Source organism: Panthera uncia, chromosome D2, assembly GCF_023721935.1.
Source record: "Panthera uncia isolate 11264 chromosome D2, Puncia_PCG_1.0, whole genome shotgun sequence".
NCBI classification, from domain to species: Eukaryota; Metazoa; Chordata; class Mammalia; order Carnivora; family Felidae; genus Panthera; species Panthera uncia.
The window spans coordinates 29,248,784-29,262,233 of record NC_064818.1 but is presented as its reverse complement, the minus strand read 5'-3'; the positions used below and the strand labels follow the sequence as shown (position 1 = coordinate 29,262,233).

General features: G+C 51.8%; 1 protein-coding gene across 1 annotated transcript in view; it reads right to left on the bottom strand.

The window, feature by feature from the left end:
- Window positions 1-13,450, bottom strand: part of TSPAN15 (tetraspanin 15) — a 49,989-nt gene that overhangs the window by 17,760 nt on the left and 18,779 nt on the right. The window contains exons 2-3 of the mRNA XM_049645169.1: window positions 4,558-4,743; window positions 3,216-3,290 (exon numbers count right to left, since the gene is read on the bottom strand). Coding sequence (XP_049501126.1) covers window positions 3,216-3,290; window positions 4,558-4,743 — 261 coding nt within the window. The remainder of the gene's footprint in view (window positions 1-3,215; window positions 3,291-4,557; window positions 4,744-13,450) is intronic.

The window sequence follows — 13,450 nt, the reverse complement described above, 5'->3', positions numbered from 1 at the left end:
ATGGATAAAAGACCTAAACATAAGACCCGAAATTACAAAACTCTTAAAAGAAAACATAGGGGAAAAAGTCCTGCACGTCGGTCATGACAGTGATTTTTTGGATCCGACATCTAATGCACAAGCAACAAAGGCAAAAATAAAGAAGTGGGACTACATTACACTAAAAGGTTTCAGGGCACCTGGGTGGTTCCATCGGTTAAAATCTGACTCTTGATTTCAGCTCAGGTCATAATCTCACGGCTTGTGGGTTCAAGCTCCACATCAGGCTCTGCGCTGACAGCATGGAGCCTGCTTGGGATTCTCTCTGTCTTCCCCCCTGTCTCTCTGTCCCTCCCCTGCTCACACTCTCTCTCTTTCAAAATCAATAACCTTTTTTTTTAAGTTTCAACAAAAGAAATAATCAAAAAAATGCAAAGACAACCAACAGAATGGGAGAAAATATTTGTAAACCATATATCTGATAAGAAGTTAATATCCAAAATGTATAAGGAAACCTTACAACTAAATAGCAAACAACTATGACAACAACAATTATGATCTGATTAAAAATGGGCAGAGGAACTAAATAGATGTTTTCGTAAAGAAGACATCCAGATGGCCAACGGGTATATGAAGAGATGCTCAACATCACTCATCATCAGGGAAATGCGAACTGAAACCTCAATGAGATACCACCTCATGCCTATTTGAATGGCTATTATCAAAAAGACAGGAGGTAACAAATATTGGAGGGGAGAAAAGGAAACCTTTGTACGCTGTAGGTGGGGATGTAAATTGGCACAACCATTATGGAAAACAGTATGAAAGTTCCTCCAAAAATTAAAAATAATGGTGCAATATATCCTTTGGCTATATACAGTACAGCATTGTTCACAATAGCCAAACTATGGAAACAACCTAAGTACCCATTGACGGATGATGGAGATATATATGTATACATTTTTTAATTCATATATTTTTATTTTATTTTTTTACAGTTTATTTATTGATTTTTGAGAGAGAGAGACAGTGAACAAGCATGAGTCGGGGGAGGGCAGAGAGAGAAGGAGACAGAGAATCCCAAGCAAGCTCCCAGCTGTCAGTGCAGAGCCTGACACGGGGCTTGATCTCACAAACTGTGAGATCATGACCTGAGATGAAATCAAGAGTCAGATGCTTAACCAACTGAGCCACCCAAGAGCCCCTATATATTTTTATTTTTATATTGTATCGTACATATATTAATCCATTGCATATACACACAATGAAATATTCTTTAGCCATAAAAAAAAAGAAGGAAATCTTCCATTTGTAACAACACGGATGGACCTAGAGAGCATTATGCTGAGTGAAATAAGCCAGACAGAGAAAGACAAATACTGTATTGGTATCACTTATACGTGGAATCTACAAAAAAGTTGGGCGGGGGGCGGGGGGCGGGGGGCGGGGGGGGGGGGCGGGTAGTGGAGCCTGGGTGGCTCAGTCGGTTAAGAGTCTGACTTCAGCTCAGGTCATGATCTTATGGTTCGTGAGTTCGAGCTCCATGTTGGGCTCCGTGCTGGCAGTGCAAAGCCTGCTTAGGATTCTTGCTGTCTCCTCTCTCTCTTCCCCTTCCCTGCTCATGCTTTCTCTCTCTCTTCCCCTTCCCTGCTCATGCTCTCTCTCTCTCTCTCAAAATAAGCAAATAAACAAACAAATAAATAAATAATCTTTTTAAGAAAGGGAATCCCATAGAACCAGGGAGTAGAAAAGGAGTTACCAAGGCCTAGGTAGGAGTGGTGAAAGAGGGAGACGTTGGTCAGGGGTACGAACTCTGAGTTATATGACGAATAAGTTCTCGGGATCTAATGCGTGCCGTGGCGACTACAGTTAACAACAGCATATTCTATATGTGAGATCTGCTGAGAATAGGTCTTGAGTATTCTCACTAAAGAAAAAAAAATTACTGTCTGAGGTGATGGATGTGTTATTTAACTGGATTGTGGTAATCACTTCACATTGCACAGTTTGAGTATATTACAATTTTACTTGTCTCCTATACCTCAGTGAAGCTGGGGTCGGGGAGGAACAGAGAACTGAAAAAGAAGACTGAGCCAACTCGATCTTGCTGTGTGCTCTCAGTTTTCCCAACCTCTCTGTGCCTCACTGACTCCACTGAGATGGGAATCTCCCCTCCCCTCTCCTGGAGTCCATAAAATGGAAAGAAGGCCCCTGGATTCCGGGGGTGGAGACAAGCCTGTGTTTAAGGCCCATCCCTGCTCCCACCCGGGCCAGGATCCAGCTGTGCGCATGAGGAGCTTGGTAGGAGTCAAACACCGGGTCATTTGAGGGCTCTGGGATAGTGATGCTGCCTTGGGCTCAACTTCTGATAAGAGCGACAACCTGGCCGCAGTCCTGATGCAACTGCCCCGCAGCAATGCCCAGGAGCACCAGGGCCCAAGCTGTCTGGGTGGGGAGGGTAGAGGCAGGGGGTGGACAGACAGGGCAGAGGTTGTGCAAACTTGCCCTGCTCCTCAAGTCCCACTTCCGACACCAAGGCCAGGATGAAGACAAAGGAATGGGCTATGGGAGAAATGACAGAGCCTTGAGCTGGAAATCAGCCCTGCACAGCCACCAGCTTCTTGCGGGACCATGGGCCAGTCCCTTCTCTTCTCCAGGCTTCAGGACAGAGGAGCTAATGTGTAGCAAGAGTCCAACCGGGGGGGTCATTGCCACGCCAGGTTCTCACATGCATTGTCTCATCAACTCCTCACCCCAAATCCCAAGAGCTAGGAATGATAACGCCTTGAGATCCTCAGGATCTGAGAGGCTAAGTGACTTGCCCAAGGTCACACAGCCCGTGTAAAGTGGCCCCTAAACCATGGCCTACGAGGACCTAGAGGGTCTGTCTTGGTGGCCCTTGCGACTTTTCCTTCCATGCCTCCCCATCAGTTACCCACTTCAGCCCAGTGGCCCGCACACTGGTCCACAAACTTGCCAAGCTCCTTTCTGCTTCAGTGGTTCCCTCTGTCTGGACTTCTGTTCCCCCTGAGCCTTGCCTACCCCAGGCACTCACCTGTCACCTGTTCTGCTTTCTTGTTCTCTGGTTTACTTGTTCAGTGCCCGTCTCCCCAACAGAATGGACGCTCCACAAGGAATTATCTACCCTACTCTCTGCACACCCCTAGTTTACAGCCCAGGGCACGCACGATGGGAGCTCAGCATACAAGTGGCTGATACATGCACCAGAGGCCCACCTGGTTCCGGAAGATCAAGGCCACCACACCACCAATGAGCTCAATTATGAGGCAAATCCCAAGGATATACATAAACTGAAAAACAAAATTCAGAGATTCACTTAGAGGGACAAGAGAAGCGTCCTTTGCCCCAAGGTCAAGTGCGATAAGGAGAATCCTCTCTGTTGGAGCTCCTACTGGCTCCCGGGCCTTTTCCTCCTTCCTCCTGTGAGGGCACGGGATGTGGACAGATATTCCCCGGGAAAACCCATCTCTGGGGCGAGTCATGGTCAGGAACTGTGACTCAGCTGTCCAGGCCAGATTGTTATTGAGGTTTATCCCATGGTCCTCAGCAGAGTCCAGGCAGAAAAACACCCCTCCTACCGCCACTGCCACCAGGAGAGCTGACCCAGAGTGGGCAGGCCTGGCTAGATGGGCAGCCGCCACAGCATTTCCAGCTCTGCCCGCAGAGCCCCTCAGAAGTGGCTTCCCAGCCCCCCCCCCAGAGTGGGTGAGAGAATGTCTGAGGCTTGAAGGATATATCCCCCCACCCCTGCCCCATCACAAAGCAGGTATTGTCCAAACTGATGCCAGCAACTTCCAGCCTCAGGCAGCACCAACACACTGCTTATCAGGGCTTTTCGGACCTTCCCACGTGAGAGGTGACAGTGAGGTCAAACACACACGTGGGTACAGAGTGAATGGATCTGCCTACCCAGTACCCCCAGCTTTGGGGAGCCATCCCTCACTGCGCAGAAAGGGGGGCAGGTAAGGCTGGTGCCATGGCAGGCACTTACTTGGCCCGGGCAGGCCCATCAGAGACCTGGGACTTCGGCCATAGGTTACCAGGAAACGCTCTCTGGGATCAAGGGCCATAAACCCTCTATTGGCCTGAGGTGCCTAGTGACAATTGCAAAGGGAGCCTGAGGACCCAGCCTGGCATCCAGCTGGGAGGTGGCGAAAGAGCAGGAGCCCAGGGGTACCACCTAAAGCCCTGGTCTCAGTGTGGGCTTGCTGATTACGTGAGCCAAGGACTCACCACCAACATCTTTGGGGTTTGCTTGCTCTCGTTTGAGTGTGGTTTCTCCCACTCGCAGCAGAGAGTCTAGACCAACACAGGGTTTAAGTAAGAAGAATATTCAAGTCAGCCTTTATATACAAAAGTGGAGGTGCCTGGTCTCTCTTGGGCCAACGTAACAGAGAGGTTGATCCAGGAAACCCTCTAGAAAGTGTGGTTTGAGGCAAGGACTGAAAAAAAAAAAACTGGGCTGCCCAAAGGCCCAAGGGCAGTCTCCCCAGTTCTCTAGGGACTCCAAGGACCGCCCCCCACCCACCGGCTGAGGGGTGCGTGGGGCCAACTCACCGCTTGGAGAAGGCACAGGTTGTCGCGGAGGGAAGCCAACACTCCGATGAAGGACACGATGAACATGATGACCCCCAGGAGGATGAGGATAATGGCTGGGGCCAGAAAGGCACTTTCGAGGGTTTTATATTTCTGCCGCTCAACTTCTGCGTAGATCCCCACCGACAGGATCAGGCCCCCGATCAGCTGCAGCAAGAAAGCAAGGAGTGAGAGCGAAGGACTGGCAGTCACTTGATTTTCCTACAAAGAGTTCGTCTGGGGGTTATGGTGCCCGTCACTGGGGGGCTCACCCCGGATGACCACAGATGAGGGAACGCGCTATGGGCTGGACCGTACTCCCCCAAAGTTCATACGGGGCACTGATAACCCCCAGGGCCTCAAAGTGTGACTATATTTGGAGACAGAGCCTTGAAAGAGGTAATTAAGTTAAAATGGGGTTATACGGGTGGGTCTTAACCCAGTATGACTGTTGTCCTTGTAAAAAGAAGAGATGAGGGACAGACACACACAGAGGGAAGACCACGTGAGGCCACAGGGAGAAGGCAGCCACGTACAAACCAGGGAGACAGGCCTCAGAGGAAACCAACCCTGTGAAACCTTCACCTTGGACTTCTAGCCTCCAGAGATGTGAGGAAATAGACTCCTGTGGTTGAAGCCACACGGTCTGTGGCGTTTTGTTACAGCGGCCGTAGCACGCTGATACGGGCTCTGTTTGGAAATGCCGCGTTAGAGGCAAATACTGGTGAGTCGGGAGAAGGGCCACTGGTTGGAGGGCCAGAGGGCCTGGGTTTGAGTCCCAGCTCCGCCGTTGCTAACCGTGGGCCTTAGACAGGTATTTGAGCCCACGGTTCAGTGTTGCCATCTGAAAAGCGGCAGAATGACACTTGTGTCTGCCCTGCTCACGCCCCAAGTTTCCGCAAGGCTTTCGTGAGATAAGGAAAGTGGAAAAACAGAAACCGAAACGCTCGGGGCCGCTGTAAGGACTACTACCCGGGCAGGTCACCCCGAGGACGTTTCAGAGCTGCTCAGGGGGACGAGCGCTGCGCAGGCACCGTAAATATGGACTGTATTTGCAGAAGGACCGTCAGGAAGGCCGAAGGTTGGAGCAGGAGGAGTTTTGAGAGGACTTTTAAGTCAAATTCCTTGTTATCAACTTTCCCAACAGTGGAAAGACGACTCTTACAGCACTCCATCAGGAAAATTCAGGTGACAAAGCCCCCTTGGAAGGCTCCTCCATTCTCTCAGCCCGAAAACTCGCATACTAAATTTTTTTTCTTTTTTACTTATTTTGAAAGAGAGAGAGAGCACGAGTGGGGGAGGGACAGAGAGAGAGAGGGAGAGAGAATACCAAGCAGGCTCCACGTGGTCAGCACAGCACCCGATGCAGGGCTTGAACGCTGGAACCGTGAGATCGTGACCTGAGCCGAAACCGAGAGTCGGGCACTTAACCGACTGAGTCACCTGGGCACCCCTAAATTGTCGGGGAGTTTCATCAGCTGACACCACTCCCAACCCTCGGACAAGTCTGGGGCTCCCTCGCCCGGGATCCCGTAGCAGTGTCCTGACTGACCCCCTCCAGCCCATTCTCCACACCAGAGTGACCAGGCAAACCCTCATCAGAGCAGGCTGGTTCTCTGTAAGAATAAAAACATCAACCTCGATCACAGACGATAGGCCCACATGACCTGTCTGAGCTCACCACTCCCTCTCCTCCTTCTTCTCTCTGCTTTAGCAGCACTGGGTAAAACATGCTAGTGTATAATCCCAGGGCCTTTGCCCAGGCTGTTCCCCCTCCCTAGAATGCTCTGCCTCCTGACATCCACATGGCTCACTCCCTCACCTCCCTCTTGTCTTTGCTCAATTGTCAGCTGCTTTGTGAGGCCTTTCCGGGCCATCTGATCTAGAAGGAGAAAATCCCTCCCCCTGAAAGTCCTGACACCATCCTCCCTTTTATTTTCCTCCTTTGCACTTACCAGTATGTAACAGGCAACTTTTTTCTGTTACTTTTTAATTGCTTGTCTTCCCCCGTAAGACTATAAGCTCCAGGTCAGGAGGGATTTTCCAACTCTTTTGGGCATCCCCAGCACCCAGAACAGTCCTGACATTTAGGTACCACCAGTGTTTACAATCCATGTGCATTAAATGGATGGGAACCAGACTTTCCAACCAACCCCCTTGGGTTTGAGGCCAACGCTGTCTACCCAATCTCCTGTGTGTCCAAGGACCCTGACATTCCATGCTACACACTGCTGGGGGCAAGGACACATCATTAGCTATGCTGCACTTCCCCTCCAAGGAGAAGGTGGTGTGAGAGAGTAACCAGAGCTGAGGTGCAGCCAGCTAAGGTCCCCGAAAAGGAAGTGAGGGATAATACAGACGGGGTGTTGGCGAGATATGCCACGAACATAGCTACCCTAGAGTCACATCCAGAACCCTGAGGAGGCTGCCCCTCCAGTTACTCACTGCTCTTAAATTGGCTCAATGTGCCTTCAAAATAGATCTCCGTGACTTCCTTCTAAAGAGCACTAAGACTGCATCCTGGGTAAAGGGAGGTGCCTGTTTTCCCCTAACTTTTGACAAATAGTGAGGATGCCAAAAGTCAAACAGACCAAGCTTATTTAGAACCCCCCCCCCCCCATCACGGAGGATCGCCAGGAAGCCATCTCCCCCTGGGGGTCCACTGTATTTGAAAAGATACTCCGGGATTACTGAGACCCACTTCCCCCCCCAGCCTGAAAGGAAGAACTTTCCAGCACAGGAGGTGCTAACCCAGCTGACAGACTCAGCCAGGAGTTACTTATTAACAAGTTGACCATATCAGGAAAACCATGAGTGAAACGATGTCATCAAAAGTACCCACTTGGGTAAATGTTTACATTTATAAGGCAGAACACACACACACACACACACACACACACACACACAGAAAAACTTCTATAGGAAATAAAATCTACCTTTAACAGAGCAAGATTGTCTGGTCAGTTCAGGCTCCAAAAGCCAGAACAAGGTAAAATGATTGTTCAAGGCTGTCCTGAGCCCTGTGGGTCCTCTGGGAACAAGAACAATCACTTTAAAAAGCCCAGTCTCCCCCTTCTGAATTACTGGACTGCTAAGGAATCGCCCACTGAACCCTAACCCTGAATCAGACCCAGAGCCCGGAGATCCCTCCACCCCAAAGCTGAAGATCATGCTTAAAGAAGACTGCACAGGAGGGAAGTCTTCACAGCCCAGGCAGGGAGTGAATTAAATACGCAAGGACACAGTGTACTTGAGGGCTTCAGAGGTGGGGTTTCATCCTCTGTCTTGATGAAAAGTGAAATTCTTCTACTGTGGCTGACCCAACAAGATAACATCTAAGTATTTTCAGAATTGCTCCCATATACTTCTGCGAATTTTGTGTTTCCTGTTTTAAAGATTTTTTTTAAGTGTATTTATTTATTTTGAGAGAGAGGGAGAGAGCACACGAGCAGGGAAGGGAGAGAGACAGAGAGAGAGAGAATCCCAAGCAGGCTCTGCACAGAGCCCGATGCGGGGCTTGAACTCATGAACCGCAAGATCGTTTCCGGAACCGAAACCAGTGTCGGACACCTAACCAACTGAGCCACCCAGACATGCCACTGTTTCCTGTTTTAAAAGAAAACAGACTCTTCTGGGCTGGGGGGACCCAGGCCCTGACATCTGGGCTGTCCCTCATTCCTGCCTAAGGCTATGCTTCTGGGTTAAGGTAGCCTGCTTTGGAAACCATCTCCAAAACAGCAGAGCAGAACTGACCCCAGCCCTCTCCATAAAGGCAGTCAGTGGCTTCTTCTATTTTTACAAGCTCCCTAGAGCCCCGGGACCCACTCCAGAACAGCCTTGCCGGCAGGAAACAAAACTTCCTTTGGTCTGAGCTCCCTCCTGTTGCAAAGCATCGCATTTTCCCTGCGGGTCAGCCTTACAACATTTCCAGACCACCAAAGCCCTAGGAAAAACTCCTGTGGCAAACTTAACCCAAGCCTCCTGGCTCCACGAGCACTGTGCACTGAGTCGTCACACTCATACTTCTCCTGGCCCACCCGCTTCTCCTGCCACCCCAGCCCCCCTAGCGGCCTGGCAGACAACCCCTGAGGCGGCTCCCAACTCAGCACAGGCCGCTCTGGTTTCCTCATTCAAGTGATCAAGGGTCAGTGGGCCTGGGGAGAGGCAGCCATACCCCCTTTCCAGGAACTTTAAGATTTCCAGTTATATTTACATATCCAATGACATCGGTTTATGTTTGCATTTGAGTATAAAACTAACTGTCATTGTGAGCATGCAATCCCATCCAGTCCTCTCTGCTAATTATAGCCTTTCCCCCAAGGCTGCTGGGGGACCATTCCAGCTCCAGCCAGAAGCAAATGGCCCATCTGTCATGCAGGACATCTTCAGCTACAGACAGCTGGGGGGGTGGGGAGGGTGGGGGGTGACCACATGGCCATGCCCATGTGGGGCCCAAAGCGGGGGGGGGGGGGGGGGATGCTGCTGGCAGCCACAGGCCAGGCCCAAAGGCCCAGGCTTTGCAAGCCCTGTGGCATCATCAACAGGCTGTGCAGGAGCCCCGTGGTCCAGCATCAACTGGGCCTGAAGGTTCCCGCTGAGCCCTGCAGCTTGGAACCAGTTTCCTTCTCGGCAGGGAGAAACCCAGCTTCACACAGCTGCCGGGAAGCAGGAGGCCCTGTGACATTCCAGCCCCGGCGTCTCCTCCTTCAGGAAGCATCTGGTCACCAGTCTGCCAGCTCACTCCCAGCTGACGCATGTCTGCACTTACAGACCCGTTTCACCCCCAAAGGCACATACCAGGCACCTAGTATGTCCCAGGTCCTGAGGTCACAGGGGTCACAAGACCAGACAGGGGTCAGATAGGGGTCAGAGAGGTGGGAATTGACCTCTACAGTCCACTGGATGGAATTCAGCGGGTCTTTGAACTGGGGTTGGAGAAAAGGTCATACCTTTACTTTTGTTAACCTCTAGCTGAAATGTTCCTGGCACAAAAAAAGTTGACGATTCCCTCCCTGGTCCATGGGAAGCGAGCTGCGATTCTTACCATGGAGAGGCACAGGGGGCTCTGGGAATTCCATAGAAAGTAATGGGGAGAAACAGAATGTCAGGAAATCAGGATGGACTTCCTGGAGGAGTCAGTGAGTGTTTCCTGGAAGGTCCCAAGAACGGCTCCATTCTGGAACTGTTTCATGAGGCACTCAAGGCTCCAGAGTTCTCTGTTGGGCCCAAACAAAGCACTTTTCTGCGTTTCCGGCTTTGAAAGGATGTGAAGGGTAGCTAAACCCCAAGGCCCAAGAGAGATTTTAGATAAGATGGGGTGAGCAGGGCCCCTGCATCCGGCCAAGCAACCCTGAACCTCGCATGTACCAGCCCTTCTGCCCCGGGTCAATCCTGCCTGGCCCTGGCCAGACAGCCCCTTCCTCCACAGGCTTCGTACCAGCTTCTCTCCCGTACAGACAGACGGGGGTGCCAGAAGGAGCGGCAGAGGGGAGACAAGAGGTGGGAGCTGGCGTTCTGGGCCTCCGTTACCAGCTCAGTGCTCCTGGCCAGGTCATGTCTCCTCTTTAAGCCTCATTTTCCACCGGTAAAATAGTGAAGCCCGCTGCCACTTACAGAGCGGTTACGCTTACCAGCAGCCTGCATGCGCTATACCAGGTCAAGAAGGCTGGTCTGAGATGTCCTTGCAAAATACACCAGCGCCCATAGCGGGACAGCGCTGCGTTCTAGGATGATGCTACTGTCCAAGATCGTAGCCACTTGTCACGCTCTCGAAGTGTGACTCGTGTGCTTAAGGAACAAATTTTTCGTTTTATTTCATTGGGCTTAATTTGAATTTGACCACGTGAAGCTCGTGGCCACCATAGTGGACAGCACAGCCCTAGAGTGTGCCCCTCACCACTCCCCCGCAGGGGTCCTTTCTGAAGTCACAGAGGCCAGCCTTATTTAAAAACCATGTGCCCTAACCATCCAGCCACTAGCTTGAGAAGGTTCAGTTAATATTCACTGACCTCACTCAGCAGAAAACAGTCTCTTTGCCCAGTTGCCCCAAGAGAGCTCAGCTCGTGCTGGCCCATTCCTCCTGCCCCTAAGGAAAGCAGGACAAGCAGGATCCAGAAGGTCCTGGCAGCGTCCCCAACCCAAGTTGACATAGGGCCCATTCTGTCTCCTCCGGAAGACTGGCAGCCCCACCCCAGGACCACTGAGCAGTATTCCCCGCCCTTGGGTGCTCGACCCGGTGTCCCGCCCTGGCCCCAGCCCTACCCACAGTCAGCCCGGGCTTGGGGAAACCAAACCAAAGCCAGCCCTTGGGGAAGCAGCAGTGGCTGTCCCCTCCTGCCGGCGAAGGATCCAGTCTCTGGTCTTCATCACCGGACTTTGCTGACAGCTCTGCCTTGACCCTAGACAGGACTTCTTTAAAACAAAAAAACGAGACATCAAGTGCAGAGAACCTGGTTAATTGCAATCCTTGGTCCATGACATTCTCTGACACAGCCCGCTTTTGCTTGTAATGTAATAAGCACCACTTCTTATCCAGTTCTCCTGTCCCCGCTGATTTGGCACGACCCTGTTGTCATACATTAAGGTTCCACATATGCTTAGGTCTGTTTCTGGCTCCTTATCCGGTCCATCGGTCAACCTGGCTATCCGCAAACAAACCTCCCCGTCCCAGCGACTCCCGATTGGTAACACATCTGGGCATCTGGTAGGCCAATTGCCTCATTTATGTCTTCTTCCCAAGTGGCCAGATATCTTTGGACATCAATTCTTCCATACACATTTGAGAATCACTTTGTCAAATTCCATGAAAAAAAAAACAAAAAAAACCCTGCTGAGGTTTGACTGGACCACATTGACTCCATAGATCTCTTTGGGGAGGACTGACATCTTTACTCTGTCAGGGCTTCTGGCCCATGGGTGTGGTGTATTCCTTCTTTGTGTCTTCTTTATTATGACTTCTCTATAAACAGTGCTCTCCATCCTCCTCCAGGCAGAAATGGGGAAAGGCCTCTAGAAGGCTGGAGGGCCCGCCAGCTAGGTCCAGGGGTGGAAAACACAGAAAACAAACCTCTGGGAAGCAAGGTGGGCACATCAGTCTGTTTTGTGCCCCCTCCCGTCCCCAGCAGTCAGGTAGAGGCTCGATTTAGAAGACCCCTCCATGGACACAGAACGTTCCAGGCTACGAGGGAGCTAAGCTGGGAGGTCTGGCAGCCCCAGCTACTAGAGGCAGCCATGGCTGAGAGTGGAATTTCTAATTAAGAACCCCCACATGTACTGAGCACTGTGGGTAAGAGCCGACTCAGCTGGGCCTCTCCTTAGGAAAAGTTGGGGGGCAGACATGTGGGGAGTGGCAAAACAGATAACCAATAAGGATGTTCTGAGACAACAGGCACAGCAATCAGGTCCTCCTGGGAAGTCAGGAAAGGCCCATTGGGGGTTCCCACTCCTGGACCCTCTACAAGGGCAGGGACCACTGGCCCAATGCACCTGTCCGAGGGATGAATCTGAGAAATGACCTTGCTTCGGATGCCCAGAAACCCAAAGAAGAAACCCTGGGGATCCCATTCTAGAACAGAACGTTCCACGGCTTATGGATCAGAGTGATTTATGGTTAATCTGAAACCCGGGGAAAGAGCCAAGGCAAAAAAAGGAGAGTCCAGGGCAGATCCCCTCCACCCAACACACTCCTCTCCCTGGTTTCCTTTTTCCCTCTCCAGACCTCTCCCCCCCCCCCCCCCCCCCCCCCCCCCCCCCTGCCATGCCTTCACTGTGTCAGAACCAAGAGAGCCAGAAGCCACATCCTCCCAGGGCTGTGTTCCCATGACATCTGAGTGATTATCTCAGCCCCAGGTGGGCCCCAGCCAGGCGGGCTCATTAGCAGAAGCCAATCTGAACAGAAGCCACTGAGCCCTGGAATGCACCCTGGACAGGTGGGCCTGGCAGTGGGGACAGGAAGCCCCCCAGCTCTGGCCTCTGCAAGCAGCACCCTGGGCTCAGGGCTGTGGCTGTTGGCGGGAGTGGGTCAGGTGGCCCAGGCCGCCCCACCTCTCAGACCTTTTAAAAGGACACACAGGCTCACAGAGGTGACGAAGGGGCTTTGTCCCAGACAACAGGCCCCAGCAGCCTTTCAGAGCATACACATGTCTACCAGGTATTGGGCCAGGCATCCCCGATTCTTCCACTGGCCTGGGGCTTTTCCCAGAGACAGCATGGGAATCATCCCTCAGAACCTGAAGCGAAGGCAAGAGGAACTTCAGGGATGGGGTCGGGGAGTAGGCGGGGGTCTCCTGTGACCTCACTTCTCCCTGACTCTCCGGGCTGCTGGAAGGAGAAGCTCCAGTAAAGGAGGCAGCTGCCTGGAAAGGACTGGGCAGGGCAGGGCAGGGCAGTGGTAGGGGAAGGAAGAGAAGAAGGGCTTCCCAGCATCAGCGCAGAGGGCATTGAGGCCCCACAGCCAGGCTACCGCCTCCCAAGGGTCACCTGGCTGGGTTGGGAGTATACAAATTCAGCGTTGTCTCTACGCTAAGTGTTTCATGCTTCTTATTTTTAACATGAGGTATAGTTTTATATCGAAGAAAAAAAATGAATCAAATTGCTTTTTATATATACATGGCCCTCGGCTCGTTCTTTCCCCCTCTGCCCCTGAACTAGAGTTGGAAGGCAGAGGAGGCATTCAGAACACAAGTGTCAGTGCTGGGTGTGTGCGGGGCCTTCAGAACTGCCTCCACGCCAAGGGCTCGTGACTCCAGAGACACGAGGAGAAAAGGGGAGAGCGTCACACACTGAAAGGAGCACTGGGGGTAAGGGGAGACTATAATCCCAGCTCTGCCGCTGACTCCCATGTGACTTTGGGCAAGCCCCTTCCTATCTCTGGGCC